The sequence below is a fragment of the Sus scrofa genome, chromosome 14 (genome assembly GCF_000003025.6).
Source record: "Sus scrofa isolate TJ Tabasco breed Duroc chromosome 14, Sscrofa11.1, whole genome shotgun sequence".
In the NCBI taxonomy this organism is placed as follows: domain Eukaryota; kingdom Metazoa; phylum Chordata; class Mammalia; order Artiodactyla; family Suidae; genus Sus; species Sus scrofa.
The window spans coordinates 135,422,650-135,439,312 of record NC_010456.5 but is presented as its reverse complement, the minus strand read 5'-3'; the positions used below and the strand labels follow the sequence as shown (position 1 = coordinate 135,439,312).

At 51.2% G+C, this 16,663-nt stretch overlaps 1 protein-coding gene across 3 annotated transcripts in view; it reads left to right on the top strand.

The window, feature by feature from the left end:
• Positions 1 to 16,663, top strand: part of ADAM12 (ADAM metallopeptidase domain 12) — a 379,957-nt gene that overhangs the window by 242,832 nt on the left and 120,462 nt on the right. For all 3 annotated transcript variants that reach the window (XM_021072593.1, XM_021072591.1, XM_021072592.1), the window contains exon 5: positions 5,325 to 5,401. In XM_021072593.1, coding sequence (XP_020928252.1) covers positions 5,325 to 5,401 — 77 coding nt within the window. The remainder of the gene's footprint in view (positions 1 to 5,324; positions 5,402 to 16,663) is intronic.

Sequence of the window (16,663 nt, the reverse complement as noted above, 5' to 3'; positions counted from 1 at the left end):
TATATGATGACTTTACTACGTTAGGAACAGGAACGCAAAATCGGATCTGTTCACGCGTTTAGTTAGTCGTGTTGAAAAACATAATACTTCATGAGATTGTGATGTTTTGGAGAATCTGGAATTTGGAGTTCTCGTAAGAGTCAGGGCGAGCAATGGCTTGTTACTCACCTGTCGACAGCAAGTGGTCCCAGAGCTAAGAAATAAGGTGTTGACTCTGGCGCAAAGGAGGCGGGACTGTTTGAGGACTGGTGGGGAAGAGCTAAAACGTGCCCCTTCCTCCTTTGTAAGCAATGCTTCAGCCTTCTTGTTGAACTGGAAATGAATTTCATACTAATTTGTGCTCAGCTCATGCTTTAATGAGCTTATGTTTCTGGGTATTTAATTTGAAAGTACATTTGATAAGTAATCTATTAAAAAATAAATTGAGCCTGAGAATAAGTGTGTGTGAAATTTGAGACCTCAGTCATGACAATTATCGTCACTGCTGGGTTTTAATTTTTTAACCCTTACGGGGCTTCCTATAGTAACAGTTCGCAGTCCTCTAAAACAGAACAAATTATTTAATGTATAAGACCTCAAAGATGGGTCAGTAAGGAGTTCTCTTGTGGCTCAGCAGATTAAGGGTCTGGTGGCATCATTGCAGTGGCTTGGGTCACTGCTGGGGCATGGGTTCAATCCCTGGCCTGGGAACTTCCACATGTCAGGGGCACGTCCAAAAAAGAAAAAAAAAAAAAAAAAAAAGGTGGGTGAGTCAAAACCCAGTGATTCTGGTTACCCCAGGCAGCCACCAGCTGGGACCCTTCACTTTTTTTTTTTTGGCCACCCCAAGGCACATGGAATTCCCGGGCCAGGGGTCAGATCTGAACAGCAGCTGCAGCAATGCCAGGTCCTTTAACCCACTGTGCCAGGCCAGGGATCGAACCTGCATCCCAGGGCTCCAGAGACGCCACCACTTTTTGAGTCACCTGTGCTCTGACATGCCTGCTCGGAACCCAGGGCTGGAATTCCCGACCCTGTGCAGAGGGTCTGGCATCCCTCTGATGCCCTGGAGCACTATAACCTAGTTACACAGCCCCTCCTGTTTAGAGAACTGTTATCACACCTCCCTTAAGTATCCAAGAGAAGGGGACCAGGGGGCCTTTCAGAAGTTACTTCTCACGAAAGCTGAACAGGCAAGCTAAGCTGGCAGCAAGGATCTCCATGGCCTGGCTGGATGCCAGTGTGGCTGGACAGGTGTCCCCCTCCATTCTCCCTCATGCAGCCTTTCCTGAGCCATGGGCTCATTGGAACAGGGCTGTGATTCTGCACTCCTGCGCCAGAATCTTCCAGACAAGCAGAGGCCCCCCCTCAAAGCTGCCCCCCTCCCCCATTGCCCACTGTCTTTGTACCTGCTTTCCCTCTGTGGGCAGGTCCCTCTCCCACTTTGTCCCTGGACCCCAAGCATCCCGCTCCTCAACGTTGTTTGGGTGTCCAAAAGGAGCCCATGAAACTTCCATCGTTCGCAGTTGGTATAATCGCCAACATAAAAAAGCCAACTACCAACTGTTCAGCTGATAAGATGGTCCAGCAGAGGGTCTGATAAGATCAACTTTAAAAAGAAAAAAAGAAATCTTCCCTTTACATGAAAAATAACCATACACAAGATGTAACAGAAAAAAGATCCTATTGGTCATAAAATCTATGTAATACCTAGACATAAGCTTAACGAAAACTTTCCAAAGCCACTTGAAAAAAATCCAAAACTAGATCGAAGGACCTAAAAATGGCCTTATTATAGGGAAAGACATGCCATGTGTGTGAAGAGAAAAACTCATGTGCAAACTATAGCTCTTGACTAAATCAACCTACGCATTCACAGTAGTCAAGCTGAGATCCCAGTGGATTGTTGCAGAGCTTGAAATTTGATTCTGAAATTCACCAAAGAGGAGGTCCTGTTGTGGCTCAGTGGAAACGAATCTGACTAGTATCCCTGAGGATGCAGGTTCGATCCCTGGCTTCCCTCAGTGGGTTAAGGATCCAGCATTGCCATGAGCAGCTCCAACTCGACCCCTAGCCTGAGAACATGCAGCAGGTATGGCCCTAAAAAGACAAAAAAATAAAATTCACCAAAGAGAAAATAGGCATTAATAGTGTAGAAACTTTTGAAAAAAAAAATTTAAAAACCCCACTTGCTCTCAACAAGGTTGCCAAGACAAAGTTTGGGGCCGGGGGGGGAATAGTTTTCTAACAAATGGTTCAGGATACCTGGACATCCACACACACGAGAGTGAACTTGGACCTCTATTTTAAGCGTATTTGAAAATTAATTCAAAGTGAATCAAAATGTAAGAGCTAAACTTATAAAACTCTTAAAATACAGGTGTAAGTGTGATGTGTTCAGGTTAAGTAATGGTCTCTCAGCTACAGCACCCGCAGCGTAAGCAAGCAAATGAAAAAATGGAGAGCTCCGACCTCATCAAGATGACCAGCTTTGGTGCTTCTTCAAAAGACGTCAAGAGGTGAAAAAACAACCCACAAAATGGGAGAAACCTTTGCAAACCATATATCTGATAAGGGTCTCGTATTCAGATTATAGAAAGACCTCTTCCAACTCAATAAGGAAAAGACAAAAACCCAATTTAAAAATAAGCAAAGGGTATGAATAGACACTTCTCCAAAGAAGATGCCCCAATGGCCGATAAGCCTGTGAAAAAATGTCCGACGTTGTGAGCTATTAGGAAGATGAAAATCAAAGCCTGGGAGATGCTGCTTCCTGTACACTGGGATGTGTATAAGCAACAGCACAGGCAGCAAGCAGTGTGGGTGAGGATGTGGCGCGCATGCATCCCTTCCATGCAGCGAGACTATAAAATGGTTCAGCTGCTTGGGGAAAGACTGGCCGGACTTCAAAACGTAAAGAGTGTTACCATATGATCCAGCAATTCCACTTGTAGGTTTATACCCAGAGACCTACCCGTAGCATATACCCAAGAGAACAAAAAAAAAGAAAGAAGAAAGAAAAAAATATGTCCACACAAAACCTTGTACACACGTGTTCATGGCAGCATTATTCATAATAGCCAAAAAATGGAACCAGCCCATATACCCATCCACTGACGAATGGGAGACCCCCACGTGCTGCATCTGTGTGATGTAATTTGATTCAGCAATAAAAAGAAATGAAGTGCTAAGACTTGCTACAACATGAATGAACCCTGAAAACATTATGCTAAGTGAAAGAAGCCAGACACAACAGGGCACATTTTGTGTAATTCCACTTAGGTGACATGAAATGAGTAGGATAAGCAAATCCACAGAGACAGGAAGTCGTTGCGGGGTTGCTGGGGGCTGGGGGCTGGGGGAAGGGAAGTGACGGCTAATGGGCGTGTGAGGTTTCTTTTTTGGGTGATGGATGGAAATGTTTTGGAATTAGTGGCGATGGCGGCACACAGCATTGTGGAGGTACTAACACCCTTATCGGTATGCTTTTTAAAGGTGAATTTTACATCCAAAAAGAGAACTTGTGCTGATATCAAAATGCACCACAGAATAGGGAGGAAAACAGTGTGATGCTGGCCCAGGAATGGACACACAGAGGTTTGCCTCAGTGAACTGGCACAGAGATACAGGCGCGGAGCTGCGCATTTATGTGGGGTTTCCATACATGAGAGGTGGCCTTTCAAAGCAACGAGAAAAGCAAAGTGATGCTAGAGAACAACCAGCTCTTACTTTGTGGGGAAAGTTCGATTCCCACCTCACACTTCCACAAGAATGAATTCCAGTTTGATGAGAGAACTAATTCTAAGACTATGAAAGTAGAAGATCAGAGAGGACATATGTATGGCCTTGGAGAAAGCCATCGGAAGCAACCTTTGACTTTATAAGAATTGAAATTCTGGACAAAATGAAAAGTATCCTGGGAGTTCCCATCATGGCGCAGCAGAAACGAATCCGACTAGGAACCATGAGGTTGTGGGTTCGATCCCTGGCCTCGCTCAATGGGTTAAGGATCCCAGCATTGCCAACGAGGCTCGAATCTGGCATTGCTGTGGCATAGGCCAGCAGCTGTAGCTCCGATTAGACCCCTAGCCTGGGACCTTCCATATGCCATGGGTGCAGCCCTAAAAAGGACAAAAAGACCAAAAAAAAAAAAAAATCCTGTCAGTTACAAAGACATTTCTCACACAGTCAAAATGTTAATATCCTGATAATATATAAAGAGCTTCCCAGAATCAACAAGAAAAAGTCGAAATAACAAATGTATGGCAGCATTTCATCTCTTCCTTCTGATTCCCTTTCAGATGATCCCCAGATTTGGCCCTCCCATCAGTGACAGAGAGATCACCTCGGCCCCTTTCTTGTGGTATTAGCAGCTTTCCCCGGCCACTCAGTCCCACCTGGTCCTCTTTTTTAGCAAGCTCAAGGTGGTCTTTGGAATTTTGTCCCTATCGGGCAGAACACCTGCACACCCAGCCCTGCTCTGGAAAAGCTGACCATCTGTGGTCCTGACTGAGAGCTGTGTGCTGAGGCTGAAACCCCAGCATCCACTTTAGAAGATGCAGCCCTCTGCTGCAGGACCCCACGCTGCCTGCATTCTGAGCGCTGAGTGCACTGAGCGTTTCTTGACAGCCAGCCACTTGATTGGGGCTGCAGCATAACCTTTTTTCAACAGCAAAATCAACCTTGATTCTGGACAGGTATCTGTCTTCCCTAAGGAAGTGTCCGTGCTGTGGTTTGTTTTTGCAAGTGACATTATTAAAGAAAGGGAATCTTGCAGGCATGTCACACAGAGATTTTTGTCTTCGAAGATCTTCCTGTGTTCCTGTCCTGCTAAGAGAGACTTTTCCTGCTCTCAGTTGGGCAATTCGAGATCCCTCTATCTCTCCTCACCCCCTTCCTCCCATCTCTTTTTCTGTTTTCATAAGCCAGAGATTTAGGCCTCGTTTTATTGCATTTCACAAGGTGCTTAAATACCCCATATGGTTCCTCATCTCATTATAGAAGACAATTTACATGAGCATAAAATGGCAATGGCAATGGGATTTGTTCAGCTGCTGGATTTTGTAAAACATTTTGTATCAGGGCTTTCCTGAAGGGTGTCAGAGGGACAAGAGTGGAACTGGGATGCGTTGCAAAACCCTATTGATAATCTCTAAGGAAATCAGATATGCCTGCCATAGATCCTGGCGGGGTCATGTCGGGCTAGCATTAAATATGACAACTACAGCCTTGATACTTTATGCAAAAGAGAATTCTGTAGCTGAAAGCAGGGTGGCTGGAGGCAGCTGGTCGATCGTGAGTGGACATGAGCAGACATGACTGAACCTACTTTCTCCTCCTTTCAGGGTCACTGTTACTACCATGGACACGTGCAAGGGTATCCTGGTTCCACGGTCAGTCTCAGCACTTGTTCTGGTCTCAGGTAAGCGACCTTGGCCTTGGCAGCTCTGGCCTCAGGGACAGCTTCTGCCGCTTCTCCAATCACCCAAAGCACTAGGGAGAGAGGCAGGACTTGCCTGGGCCTGGCAGGACCAGGACTGGGAGCTCCTCACACGGCCACTCCGGAGCATTGCAGCCCCGCCCCCCCCCACGTCAGCTTCCCCTCCGCCGCCCCCCTTCAGGGCCATCTCGGGCCTGGTGGATTGGCTGGGCTTCGGCATCCAAGGATTTGGGGACTATCTTTTGTTTATGCGGCTCGATGCTAAACAATTCCTGGTGTTTAAAAAATAGGACCTTAGGTATTAGCATGTAAGCTGCTTACTCCATAAAAACGAAACAGGCCTCCTCTCAAGAGACAAAGGAAGGGACCCACTGAGTCCAGATCCGGGTGCTCTGAGCCCGGGGGGTGGGGGGGTGGATGGTGGCACAGGGCTCACCCCCGCAGGAAACAATCCCTTCTGGTCACAGGGACGGTGACTGGCCGCCCGCCCCTGGGGTCCCTGGGCTCCCCAGGAAAACCCGTCTGTTTGACCGATTTCCGCTGCCTCAGCCTTTTTCCTGGGTTTGCTCACTGAGTTTGTGACCTAGAAGCTTGTCCTCAACGTCCTGCTTGGCTTCGGCCTGTGGCACCAGGAGGCCGCTCTGTGGGGGGACCGAGAGGGGCCTGGGAGGGGGAGGGCAGCCTTGGAAGCGCAGGACCGCGCCGTGTGCGTCTGCAGGCTCTGTGCGGGGTTGTGAGAGTGAGCCGCTGTGCCCACACCACACACACACAATACGCAGTGTACCACAGGCCCCACAATCCACTCAAGATACCACACACCCCACCATACACACAGCACAACACACACAAGATACCACAGGCACCACAATCCACCCAAGATACACACCCCACCATACACACAATATATCACACACACTACAATACACCCAAGATACCACATGCAGCACCATACACACAAGATACCACACACACCACCACACACACAAGATACCACACACACCACAATAATCACAAGATACCACGCACACCACCACACACACAATATATCACACCCACACACAAAATATACCACACGCCATTTACACACAACATATGCACAATTCACACACAATATGCCACACACACAACAGCCACACCCCTTCTACACATGACGACATTCACACGGTACCCCACACTCGCCTCCCATGATGTACTACATGCGCCACCTGTGCACAGTGTAGCACACACATGCCACACACTGCACCCCTACCCGCACACACAGGACAAAACCGGTCCCGCCCTATAACACACAATAGATGACACGCCGCACCACACACGAGCATACAACACGGAGCACACCTCGCACAACGCATCGCACAGCGTGTGCGACACTCTACCCCGATGTGAGGGGCGTGGGGCCTCGCAGGCCCAGATCCCCGTTTCAGGGGCTGCTGAGGTCACGCGCCCCGAGGGTGCCGGGAAGCCGCTTCCGGAACCTGCCTCGGGGACTCCCGCCCGCGGTGGGCCCTGAGCAGGCAGTCTTGAATTCGAGTCGCCCCTTTGGCTGCTAGTGAATGGAATGCTCTAGAACGACTGCACGCCCCAGCGCGGCAGCAGCCCGGTCCGCCTGCGCAGCCCTGGGCCCCGTGGGCGGCTGGAGGCCGGGCAGCCTCAGTGCCAGACAGGCCCCCCCGGAGGCGCTGCCCCCATCCGACCTTTCCCTGGGGTATCAGGGCTGCAGGCGGAGCAGCCCCTGCCCTCATGCCCCCTGCTGCCCTCCTAGTCCTCCCCGCCACCGCCCATTCTCCGTGGTGCAGACCTCCTGGCACCTTGCGTGGGAAGGAGGGCGGCCCCGCGCGTCCCACCCTTGGCTCCCGGGTCCCCGTGGTTTGGGCACGGTCCTCCGTGGCCTGTGCGGGGCCAGCACGTTTCTTCACGGACACCAGCCTTCGGTTCCACAAACACCCACGTCTCCTTTTCCCTTGACGCACATTTAGGTGGGTTTCCGGTGTCTCTGTGCTGCCAGCCGCTGCCCCGCAGGCCATGGGCGCCGTGACTCCCGTGATCGAGGTGCCCGTCGGGGGAGGGCTTCAGGCCGTCCTGCCCCCTCGAGCATCAAATGCCCCCTCCACCTCTCCCGCAGCAACCGTCGGAGGAGGACGTCCTGCTTCCCACACCTCCCCCAGTCCTTGAGACGGCAGATTCGTTTTTGAGTCTTCAGCCCTGGCGTCTAAGAGACTGAGGAAGGCATAGGCCCCCACTCGCTTCCCCACTCCAGTCCCACACGGGGAAACCACCCAGGCAGATGTGGGCTGGGGTCAGGAGGTGAGCTGAGCATTCAGGGAGGCACAGGGGCAGGGTCTTTGAGGATGGACCTTGAGCCTTCAGGGCACAGAGGGGAGGTTTGAGTTGCACAGGGAGAAGGGTGGGACCAGTGAGGGGCTTGAAGAGTGGGGTGGGGACAAGGACCCGGGTTCCATGGAAAACAGAGTTCCAGCTCCTGGAGCAGACGGAGCTGGAGGACAGCATGGGGTCAGACCGGGTGGCTTCTGGGACAAAGACGAGTGACCAGCTAGAGATGGATTGCCTGGAACCATAGCTGTTCCTGCCCTGAGCACAGTAGCCCAAGCAGGGGACAGCCGTGCCACAGCTGGCCAGTCACGGGGCCTCCCTGAGCCCCACTCTCCCTGTGTTTGAAACAGAGATGAAATCTCAGCTGAGATGGTGGTTGTGAAAATAAGGGCAGGGACCTATAGGAAAGCCCAGCCCTGTGCCTGACCTCGAGGGAGCAGCCGGTGGAGAAACCATCAGCCCCTCGAGAGAGTCTCACATTCCCTGATTCTGGGACTGGCCAGTCAGGAGTCCAGTGAGGTGCCTCCGGGTTAATTCCATGTAGAGCTACACTGCTCTTAAGAGAGCTAGTGGATACACACAGGCCGTGGTGGGAGAATGACACACCCCTGGGAATCACAGTCACCCCACTCTTGTGTGCTGTCCCGTATGCCTGGAAGTAAAGAGTCTCTAACACAGGAGGGAATCTTCACTCTACTGTCGCACCTCCCGAAGAGCCTAAAAGACGGGCCTGTTTGTCAAAGGCCATTTACTGAAAGCTAGATTTTTCTAACCTTCCAATTAACCTAGAGGGCAATGTGTCCAAAGAACATAAAAGCTAATTCAAACTCATTTAATAAGACAAACAAAACGTAGAGGTAGATTCATGCTATTGAAAGGTCCAGATGTGGCTTCAGGCATGGCTGGTTCCAGGGCCTAACCAATGCTATCCGTGTCCATTCTCTCTCCATCTTTGGCCTCTACCTCCTCTGTATTGTTTTCATTATCAGGCACTGTTTATTTTTATGGTGACAAAGGGTCTTCAGGCAGCCCAGGTGTGTATCCTCAGAGGCAAATAGAAAAATGAGGTCCTTCTCATGGGCCCATCCCTGAAATGTCACCATGGTTAGTGGTGGGTAGAATGCTCTGGTTTAACAGGTTATGTGCCCAACCCCTGGGCCAGGCTGCGGTGATCTGCACACAGCCTCAGGGGCCAGAAATGGTGGGAGGGGCAAGCACCCCGAGAAAACCAGAGAAAGGACAGATGGGGGCCAGGGAGGCAGAGAAACAACAGGCCACCTCCAGCAGTAGCATCCCTGTGTTTGTGAAGAAATTGTAAACCAGCAAAACTGAGATCAGGCATGAAAGAGGCATCTGGATTGGTCTGATAACTTTTAGGAGGTTTTCATAGGATATCAAACTTTTTTTTTTTTTTTTTTTTTTTTTTTTTTTTTTTTTGTGGCCATGCTTATGACATGTGCAAGTTCCCAGGCCAGGGATTGAACCCAGGCCACAACAGTGACCCAACCCACAGCAGTTAAGCCACTGCACCACCAAGGAAATCCTAGGGTATCAAACTCTTGATGGATAAAGAGAAAAGGCTATCTCCAAGGAATTCCTAATAGCTCCTTTTATACTAAATAAAACAATTTAAAAACGGGTAACGTTAACTAATTGGTTTTAAAATATGAAGATAGAGTTCCTGTTGTGGCTCAGGAGGTTAAGAACCTGACATGGTGTCGGTGAGGATGAGGGTTCCAACCCTGGCCTCGAGCAGTGGGTTAAGGATCCGGCATCGCGGTGAGCTGTGGTGTAGGTTCAGAGGTGGCTCAAATCAGGCATTGCTGTGGCTGTGGTGTAGGCCAGCAACTGCAGCTCCAATGAGACCCCTAGCCTGGGAACCTCCATATGCCACAGGTGCAGCCCTAAAAAAACAAAAATATATGAAGACAAAGGACTAGGTAGGTATTCCTGAGAACATTTATAGGATAAGCCTGTGCTCTTGGCTCATCCTGGCCCCCCGCTGTCTACTCCCCATCCTCCTGCATCCCAGGCCTGCCCCCCAGCAGTGCAGGTAACTGTCAGGGCTCTTAGTTCCTCCCACACAGAGGGGTGCAGGGCTCTTACCAGATTCTGAGACTGTGACTCGGGGGCTGCCTCCCATCTCCAGCACCTGGAGAATCTTCCGGGCCGGGTACCTGGTCCAGTCCCCCATTTGGCAGAGAGCAGTACTGTGGAATACTTGTGGTTAGATTTCGGGAAAAGTCAGGGGAGTCAGCGCTGCGTAGGCTGGTGTCGACCACCAAGACGGGGTGGGAACGGTGATGGAGCAGACTGCGAGGGGATGGCACTCCTGAGAGTTCTAACTTCCCAGATCTTTGTGCTGTTGTTGCAAAAGCAGCAGACCGTGCATCAACAAGAAATTCCGGAGTTATGTAGTCAACTTTACGGTCTTGCAAGGAGAGAGTCAGACCAGAGACAAAGCTGTGTTCCATCACCCGCTCCCTGGCAGAAGCATCAATTGAGAGGGGAAATAAAAAATGCAACCACAGTCGCACCAGCCTGGTAGATTTTGAGAAAGAAAATGAGGATTGAAAACTCCGTGAAAGGTGGTGGGACCCCAAAATGCGTCCAGATCTAGGAATGTGAAGGAAAACACGAGTGTCCTGGGGATGCATTAATTACAGCGGGCGGATTAGAGGGTAGCAGAGAAAAAGCAGGGAAGGAGCGTCCTGCTTTGCTTCAAAAAGGCTGATCAAAGATGGGCAGGCAAGGACAGCTCTGTCCTGGAAGAGAGGAGAGGAGGGATGCAAACAAGCCATCCTTCTTCCTTGGAAGCTTGAAGAGGAAAAGATAAGGAGAGAAAAATGCACAGAGATCCCAGTAGAAAAGGGAGATTAAAGAGGAAACGGCTCTTGAATGGAGTGAATGAGGTGCCCTGTGGAAAATAGGTCATAAAGCGAGTGACCTAGTTGTGGAGCTTATTCATCCTTTGAAAGGACTCCAAGTCACACGGGAAGTTCAGGCCATGCTCGTTTTGTACCGTATCACATCTCCCTAAGATGCTCAGCCCCCATCAGCACGGTGTCCGTGCAGCCATCATGATTCTCCCTGTCTCTCTCATTTGCTCTCACTGCTTTGTGTCTCCCCCCTGCTCCTGAGTCCCCAAGCCCTCAAGCATCCTGGGAGCACCAGATGCTCCTCGACACTGTCATGCCTGGGTACCACACTGTTCCAGGGATGGAGAGGGAATTCTAGCCCAGCCCCGAGAGGAGCTCGGCGGCGGTGTTTTGTGATGGGACAGGCGTCCAGCCTTGGCTCGCTTCTGCTGGGGCATCCAGCCATGTCCGCATGTCCTGACTTGATTCACAGACACCACACTTCTCTCCCCTCCCAGCTTCCCAGCTAGAGCATGAGCTCCTTGCAGGAAGAGACTGTCTCGCATTATTTCTTCTTGTTCTCTTGCCCCATCTCTCAAAAATTTGGCACAAGGAGTCTTGGGGTCTCAGACTCTGGGAGTAAGCCAAGCGTTTTCCTATCACCTGCGGACATGGTGGGAAGTTAGGCTCCATTGCTTAGGAAGCATCTGCGCTTTGACTTAGGGGAAACTTTCGCATAACAGGGGAGGAAACCGGTATCCGGAGTTGTGACCTAGGTATTGGTTGTAATGATGATTTCACTTTTAGATGGTCTAGGGTACCTGAGCACAAGGTGTGCAACAGTCACACCTACACACTTTATATATGCTCTCACACGCAGGCACACGCAGACACACACACACACAGACACACACACACACTCCCTGGAGTGGTGATGGCAAGCAGGCTGTCAGACTTACTCTTTGTCATCATCAATTTCTGCTTTCAGGGGGCAGGGGCAGGTGTTAGTGTCACCGTTTCACAGAGCGGTGGAGGCTCAGTCACCAGGAGCCTGGTACCTGATTCTGTGGCTGGGAGCTGCAGGTCCTGAAGTCACATGATGCTGTTGCCCCCTTCCTCATCGCAGATGCTGTCTTGGGAGAGAGGCATCTCATGCCTTTACCCAGAGCCTTGGTATGTTTCCCGCGATGCTCACTAAGCCATCCGCGGGTATCACTCCTCAGTTTACAGATGAGGATGAGAAGGCTAGGAAAGTGGCTCCCGCATAGTCCCTCAGCTGAAATGGGCGGAACTCCATCTCAAACCCAAGTCTGGCTGCTCCTCGCTCCATATTTACTCCACTAAACCTTTTGCACAATTTGAATCCAACCTTCATCTTCAGCCCCTTCAGCCCCTACTCTGAGGAAGCCCCCTCATTCCAGCTGCACTGTTTTCTAGCTGTTTCCAGCACATGCCCCTCAGGTCTCACTGCCTTTATCCCTGCTGAGCCTCAGCCTGGGACACACCCCTCTCCCCACCTCTCAGCACCTTTGGAAGGTTCGCTCTCCCACTGAGGTCTCATCAGATGATGCCTCCTCCAGGAAGCCCACCTTAGCCTCCCAGACACTCCTCGCCATACAGCTCACCCTACCTCACCTGTACTCCCATAGACAGCCCTTGCTAACACAGCACAGCTCCTGCAGCCCAGCAGGCACTTCATGGATGTTTGTTTATGTCCCTGTGTCCAGGCACCTGTCCTTCCTTGGCCCACTTACAGTCAATTGCAGAACCTCGTGCTTACAGTACCCTGTCGAAAGGACCCTCAGAGCCCGTCTGATATGTTCTTTGCAGGCCTCGGAGCTCTTAGCCGTGGCCTTGGATGCAGGACACAGAATAAGATGCTTTTAAATATTCAATTAAATAAAACTATTCAGATGCGAGGTTATTTGGTACCTGAAAAAGCACTGGTGCGTTACGGTGTTCCTTTAATGTCTTACATTTTAATTATGTGACATAAAGTTTCTTGCACTAAATTTGATATGATGAAATCAAATATAACACGAGATGCAGGAATACTTCTGACCTGCTACTACTGAAAGAGCCAATCAGCTTATTTTTCAAACAGTAGAAGTCACCATGGAATCAGAAATAGCCATTATAATGAAAGTAATCATTTGCAGTTTATCAATCAGGGCAAAAAAAAAAAAAAAAAACCATTGTTTTAAAAAAAAAAAAAGAAAAAAATTTCTGTTTTGATGCAGTGTTGTTATTGACAATTTAACAAACAAGTTGAATTGACCCATTTGAAGAAATCGACCAGTCGTCTCAGCTGAGAAAGTGAAAAACAGATCTTAGGAGGAAAACAAGCCCGAGGGAGGGAGGCGAGAGCTGGGAAGGAGCCGCTGTGCCCTCGTGGCAGCAGCCACATCTGAGGATGCGCTGGAGTCGCTCTTCCTCCCCGGCACCTCACCGCGCAGCCTGAGTGTTCACCATCTGGGTGCATGTGGGTTTCCACATCTCACGGCTCAAAGTCAAGGGCCCACAGCAAAGTGGTCTAAGGGGCTGAAAACCCAGACACGTGGTCGTGATAACCTTGCCTCTGCTGTCCTCTCTGCGGGACCTGAGCTCCAGGGAGGCAGGGCCCTGGACCCACCCCAGCCCTGGACCCACCTGACCGGTGCTCAGCAAACACTGGTGGGATAAAGTGCTCTCCCCAAGCCAGCAAGTGGCCAATGAGATTTAATCCCAGCCAGTCTAAATGTTTCAAAAATCTTGGAAGTGTAGTAGAACACATTAAGAAAGAAATGCACTTAAGGTGACGTTACTTTGACTTGACCTCTGCCCTATGACCTTCTGCTCCTGCAGCTTCTACCCGGCTGGGCCACGCTGGCTCCCCTCCCCCCACTGCCACGCCGTCTCTGGCTGGGGCCCTCCTTCTCCCTTCCTCTTTCTCTCGAGCGGATATTCATTCCCTCATCCTGTGTCAACCTCTGTGGGAGCCACAGCTGGCTTCAAAGCCCACCAGCACCATCTCCAAGGCTGCTCGGGTCCCCACCCTCAAGGACACCTCAGGTCAAGTCTCAGCTCTCCCCAGGCTGCAGTCCCACTCAGATCTCAGAATGTCCAAATCCCAAGCCTTTCCCCCCCCTAGACAGGCTCCCCTCCTGAACTCTTCCACAAAAGGGCCAGCCCATCTCCAGCTCCTGAGCTTGGCCGGGTCTCTGAGGACTGCCCCGGGCCCCAGCCCCCGCCTGCTCCCCGAGTGCAGCATCTCTCATCCACCTCCCCTTCTCATTTCCACATCCCACCCCAGAGCGGCCCTCCCTCCAGGCTTTTTAAATTGCCTCCCACCCGGCTTCCCGCCTCCGCCCTTCCCCTCACCGCCCTCTCGCACATTCCAGAAGGTCCTGTTTCAAAAACACTGCTTGCTCCTAAGTCCCACCACCTCTGCGCTCAAAACCACACGGCTCCCCACAGCCTGCACGTCACAGCCTCTCACTCATTCTCGTGCTCCTTCAGTGGCGTTTCCGCAGGCATTTATCCATCCCTTCCTCAGAAGCTGATCACCTGTAGCCAGACATCATTTTAGTACAAAGAAGCAAGTGCCGTGAAGTAGGGCTGCACAAAACCATGAGAAACTCGACAGAAGGCCCGGGCAGCCCTGCAGGAAGGGAGGGCTAGCCTGGGCCAGAGGAAACAGGGCCCTAGAGCAGCTCACATCCCGCAAGGCCAGAGAGGATGGCCACCAACCATTGCAAGACAAAGAGCAGGTGGCTTTGCTAGAGGCCCCGAACAGAAGTGGGGACAGGCAGATGGACAGGGCCCAGCAAGAGCCAAGTCCTGGCCAGTGAGAGTTGGAAGTGCATACGAGAGGCGGTTTTGTAGTCCGCATGGAGCATGTGTGGCTCTGTGAGTGATGAGGCCACAGATGCAGCCCAAGGTCTGAACCCAGGGTGAGCCCTGTGCCCTCCACCACCTGTGGCCCAGGCCCAGCGCCCGCCCTCCAACTTCAGCCCCCGCTGGCCTTCGGCACGTGTCTCGGTTTCAGCCAGTGTTTCTTGCTGAGCACACGCCGCCCTTTGTCTGACCTGCAGCCTTGCTCCCTCAAGGCCACTGGCCTGGCCCTGAGCCCTCCTTATCTCCAGGCCTCCCCCACCCTCCAGAGCTCCCCTCAAGGTCCCCTGCTTCACAAAGCCATTTATCCACCACGCCTAGGTCAGCGCTGGGCGGACTGCCTGGCCCCTGGGCAGCTGTGAGCCCCTCTGGCATTTTGCATCTGGAATTCGCTGTGCCCACCCGAGCTCAAGTCCTTGGTGATGCAGAAGAGGGGCTGGCCATCCAGTGTGGCCAAGGACAAGGGAGCAGGTTGGGGAGCCAGGTCCATCTGGGGCATCGGGGCTCTGCCACTGACCAGCCGTGTGCCTGGCTTAGTTCCTGGGGCTGCCATAACAAATGACCCCAAACTGGGTAGCTTGAAGCCACAGAGACGTCTGCTCTCATGGCCTGGAGGCCGGATGTCTGCCGTCAAGGGTCGGCAGGCTTGGTTCCTCCTGGGGCCCCTGAGGGAGGATCCCTTCCCTGCCTCTCCTCAGCACCCCTCAGTTCGTGGCTGCATCCCTCTGGTCTCCGCCTCTGTCCACGTGGCCGTCACCCTGTGTCTCTCTGTCCTCTCCTTTTTCTTTCTCTTCTGAGGACTCACGTCATTGAATTTCACTCCCCCCCAAACCAGGATAAACTCATCTTGAGATCCTGAACCTCATCACATCTGTACCCTCCCCCCACGCCCCGTTTTTCTCTTTCAAGAGTTCTGTTCACAGGTGGTAGCAGAAATTAGGCCTTGGGCATATCTTTGTGGGAAACACAATTCTACCCGTTACCGAGACCTTGAGCTCTTGTCCTTGGCTTAGTAAAAGGGGCTGATGACATGTGCCTTACAGCACTGCTGTAGACACCAGAGCAGAGAGAATTCAAGAGCCTGGCTCATGGGGGCAGGGAGGGTGAGAAGTGACTGCGGCTGGCTGTGGGGTATGCTCTGGGAGTTGGGCAAATGTTCTAGAGTAAGAGGGCAGTGGTGTTTGTACAACTCGGCAGCGACACCATCGAAGTGCGTGCTTTAAAAGAGTGAGCTCAATGGTTTGTGAATTCTTTCTCCATAAAGCTGTTATTTTTTAAAAGGACCCTGGCTCAGGGTAGCCATAAATCATAGCTGTAATTATTACCATCGATGTGCCAGTAAGTAATAGCCGTTCTTACATCGTTTAGGTAACAGTTTGTTTTATGTCTTTGGTCGTGTCTCCCAAACCTAGTTGTAAAGGACCCTGAAATGGGAACCATGGCTGAGACGGCTTTCTGTGTCCCACGGGAGCTGGCCCGGAGCTTTGGACACAGTAGGGGCTGAAGCCTGCTTGCTTTGATTGACCATGGGTAGTTCACCTGGAAATTCCTTATTGAAACGAAGCCAGTAGTGTTTATGTGTTCTCACTAATATTGCTGCCATCATTGTGCATCCAACACAAGTAATACAGGATGCTGCTTTTGCCTATGACTGCCTTCCCAAAAAGGACTGAAATTAAATTTTATGCCAGCTACATTACTTTTTTTTTTTTTTTTTGGTCTTTCTGCCATTTTTCTTGGGCCGCTCCTGTGGTATATGGAGGTTCCCAGGCTAGGAGTCAAACCGGAGCTGTAGCCAATGGCCTATGCCACAGCCACAGCAACACGGGATCTGAGCCATGTCTGTGACCTACACCACAGCTCACGGCAACACCAGATCCTTAACCCACTGAGCAAGGCCAGGGATCGAACCCGCAACCTCATGGTTCCTAGTCGGATTCGTTAACCACTGAGCCATGACGGGAACTCTGCCAGCTACATTTCTAACTTATGTTTGGAAGCACGGCATTGAGCCCAAAGTGTTTTCCAAGAAAATTCAGTTAGCAATTGAATACAGAACTAGCCAGGTTAATTTTTTTTTTTCTTTTCCATCTGTGCCCATAGCATATAGAAGTTCCTGGGCCAGGGATCAAATCCTAGCCGCAGCTGCAACCTACACCACAGCTACAGCAATGCCAGATCC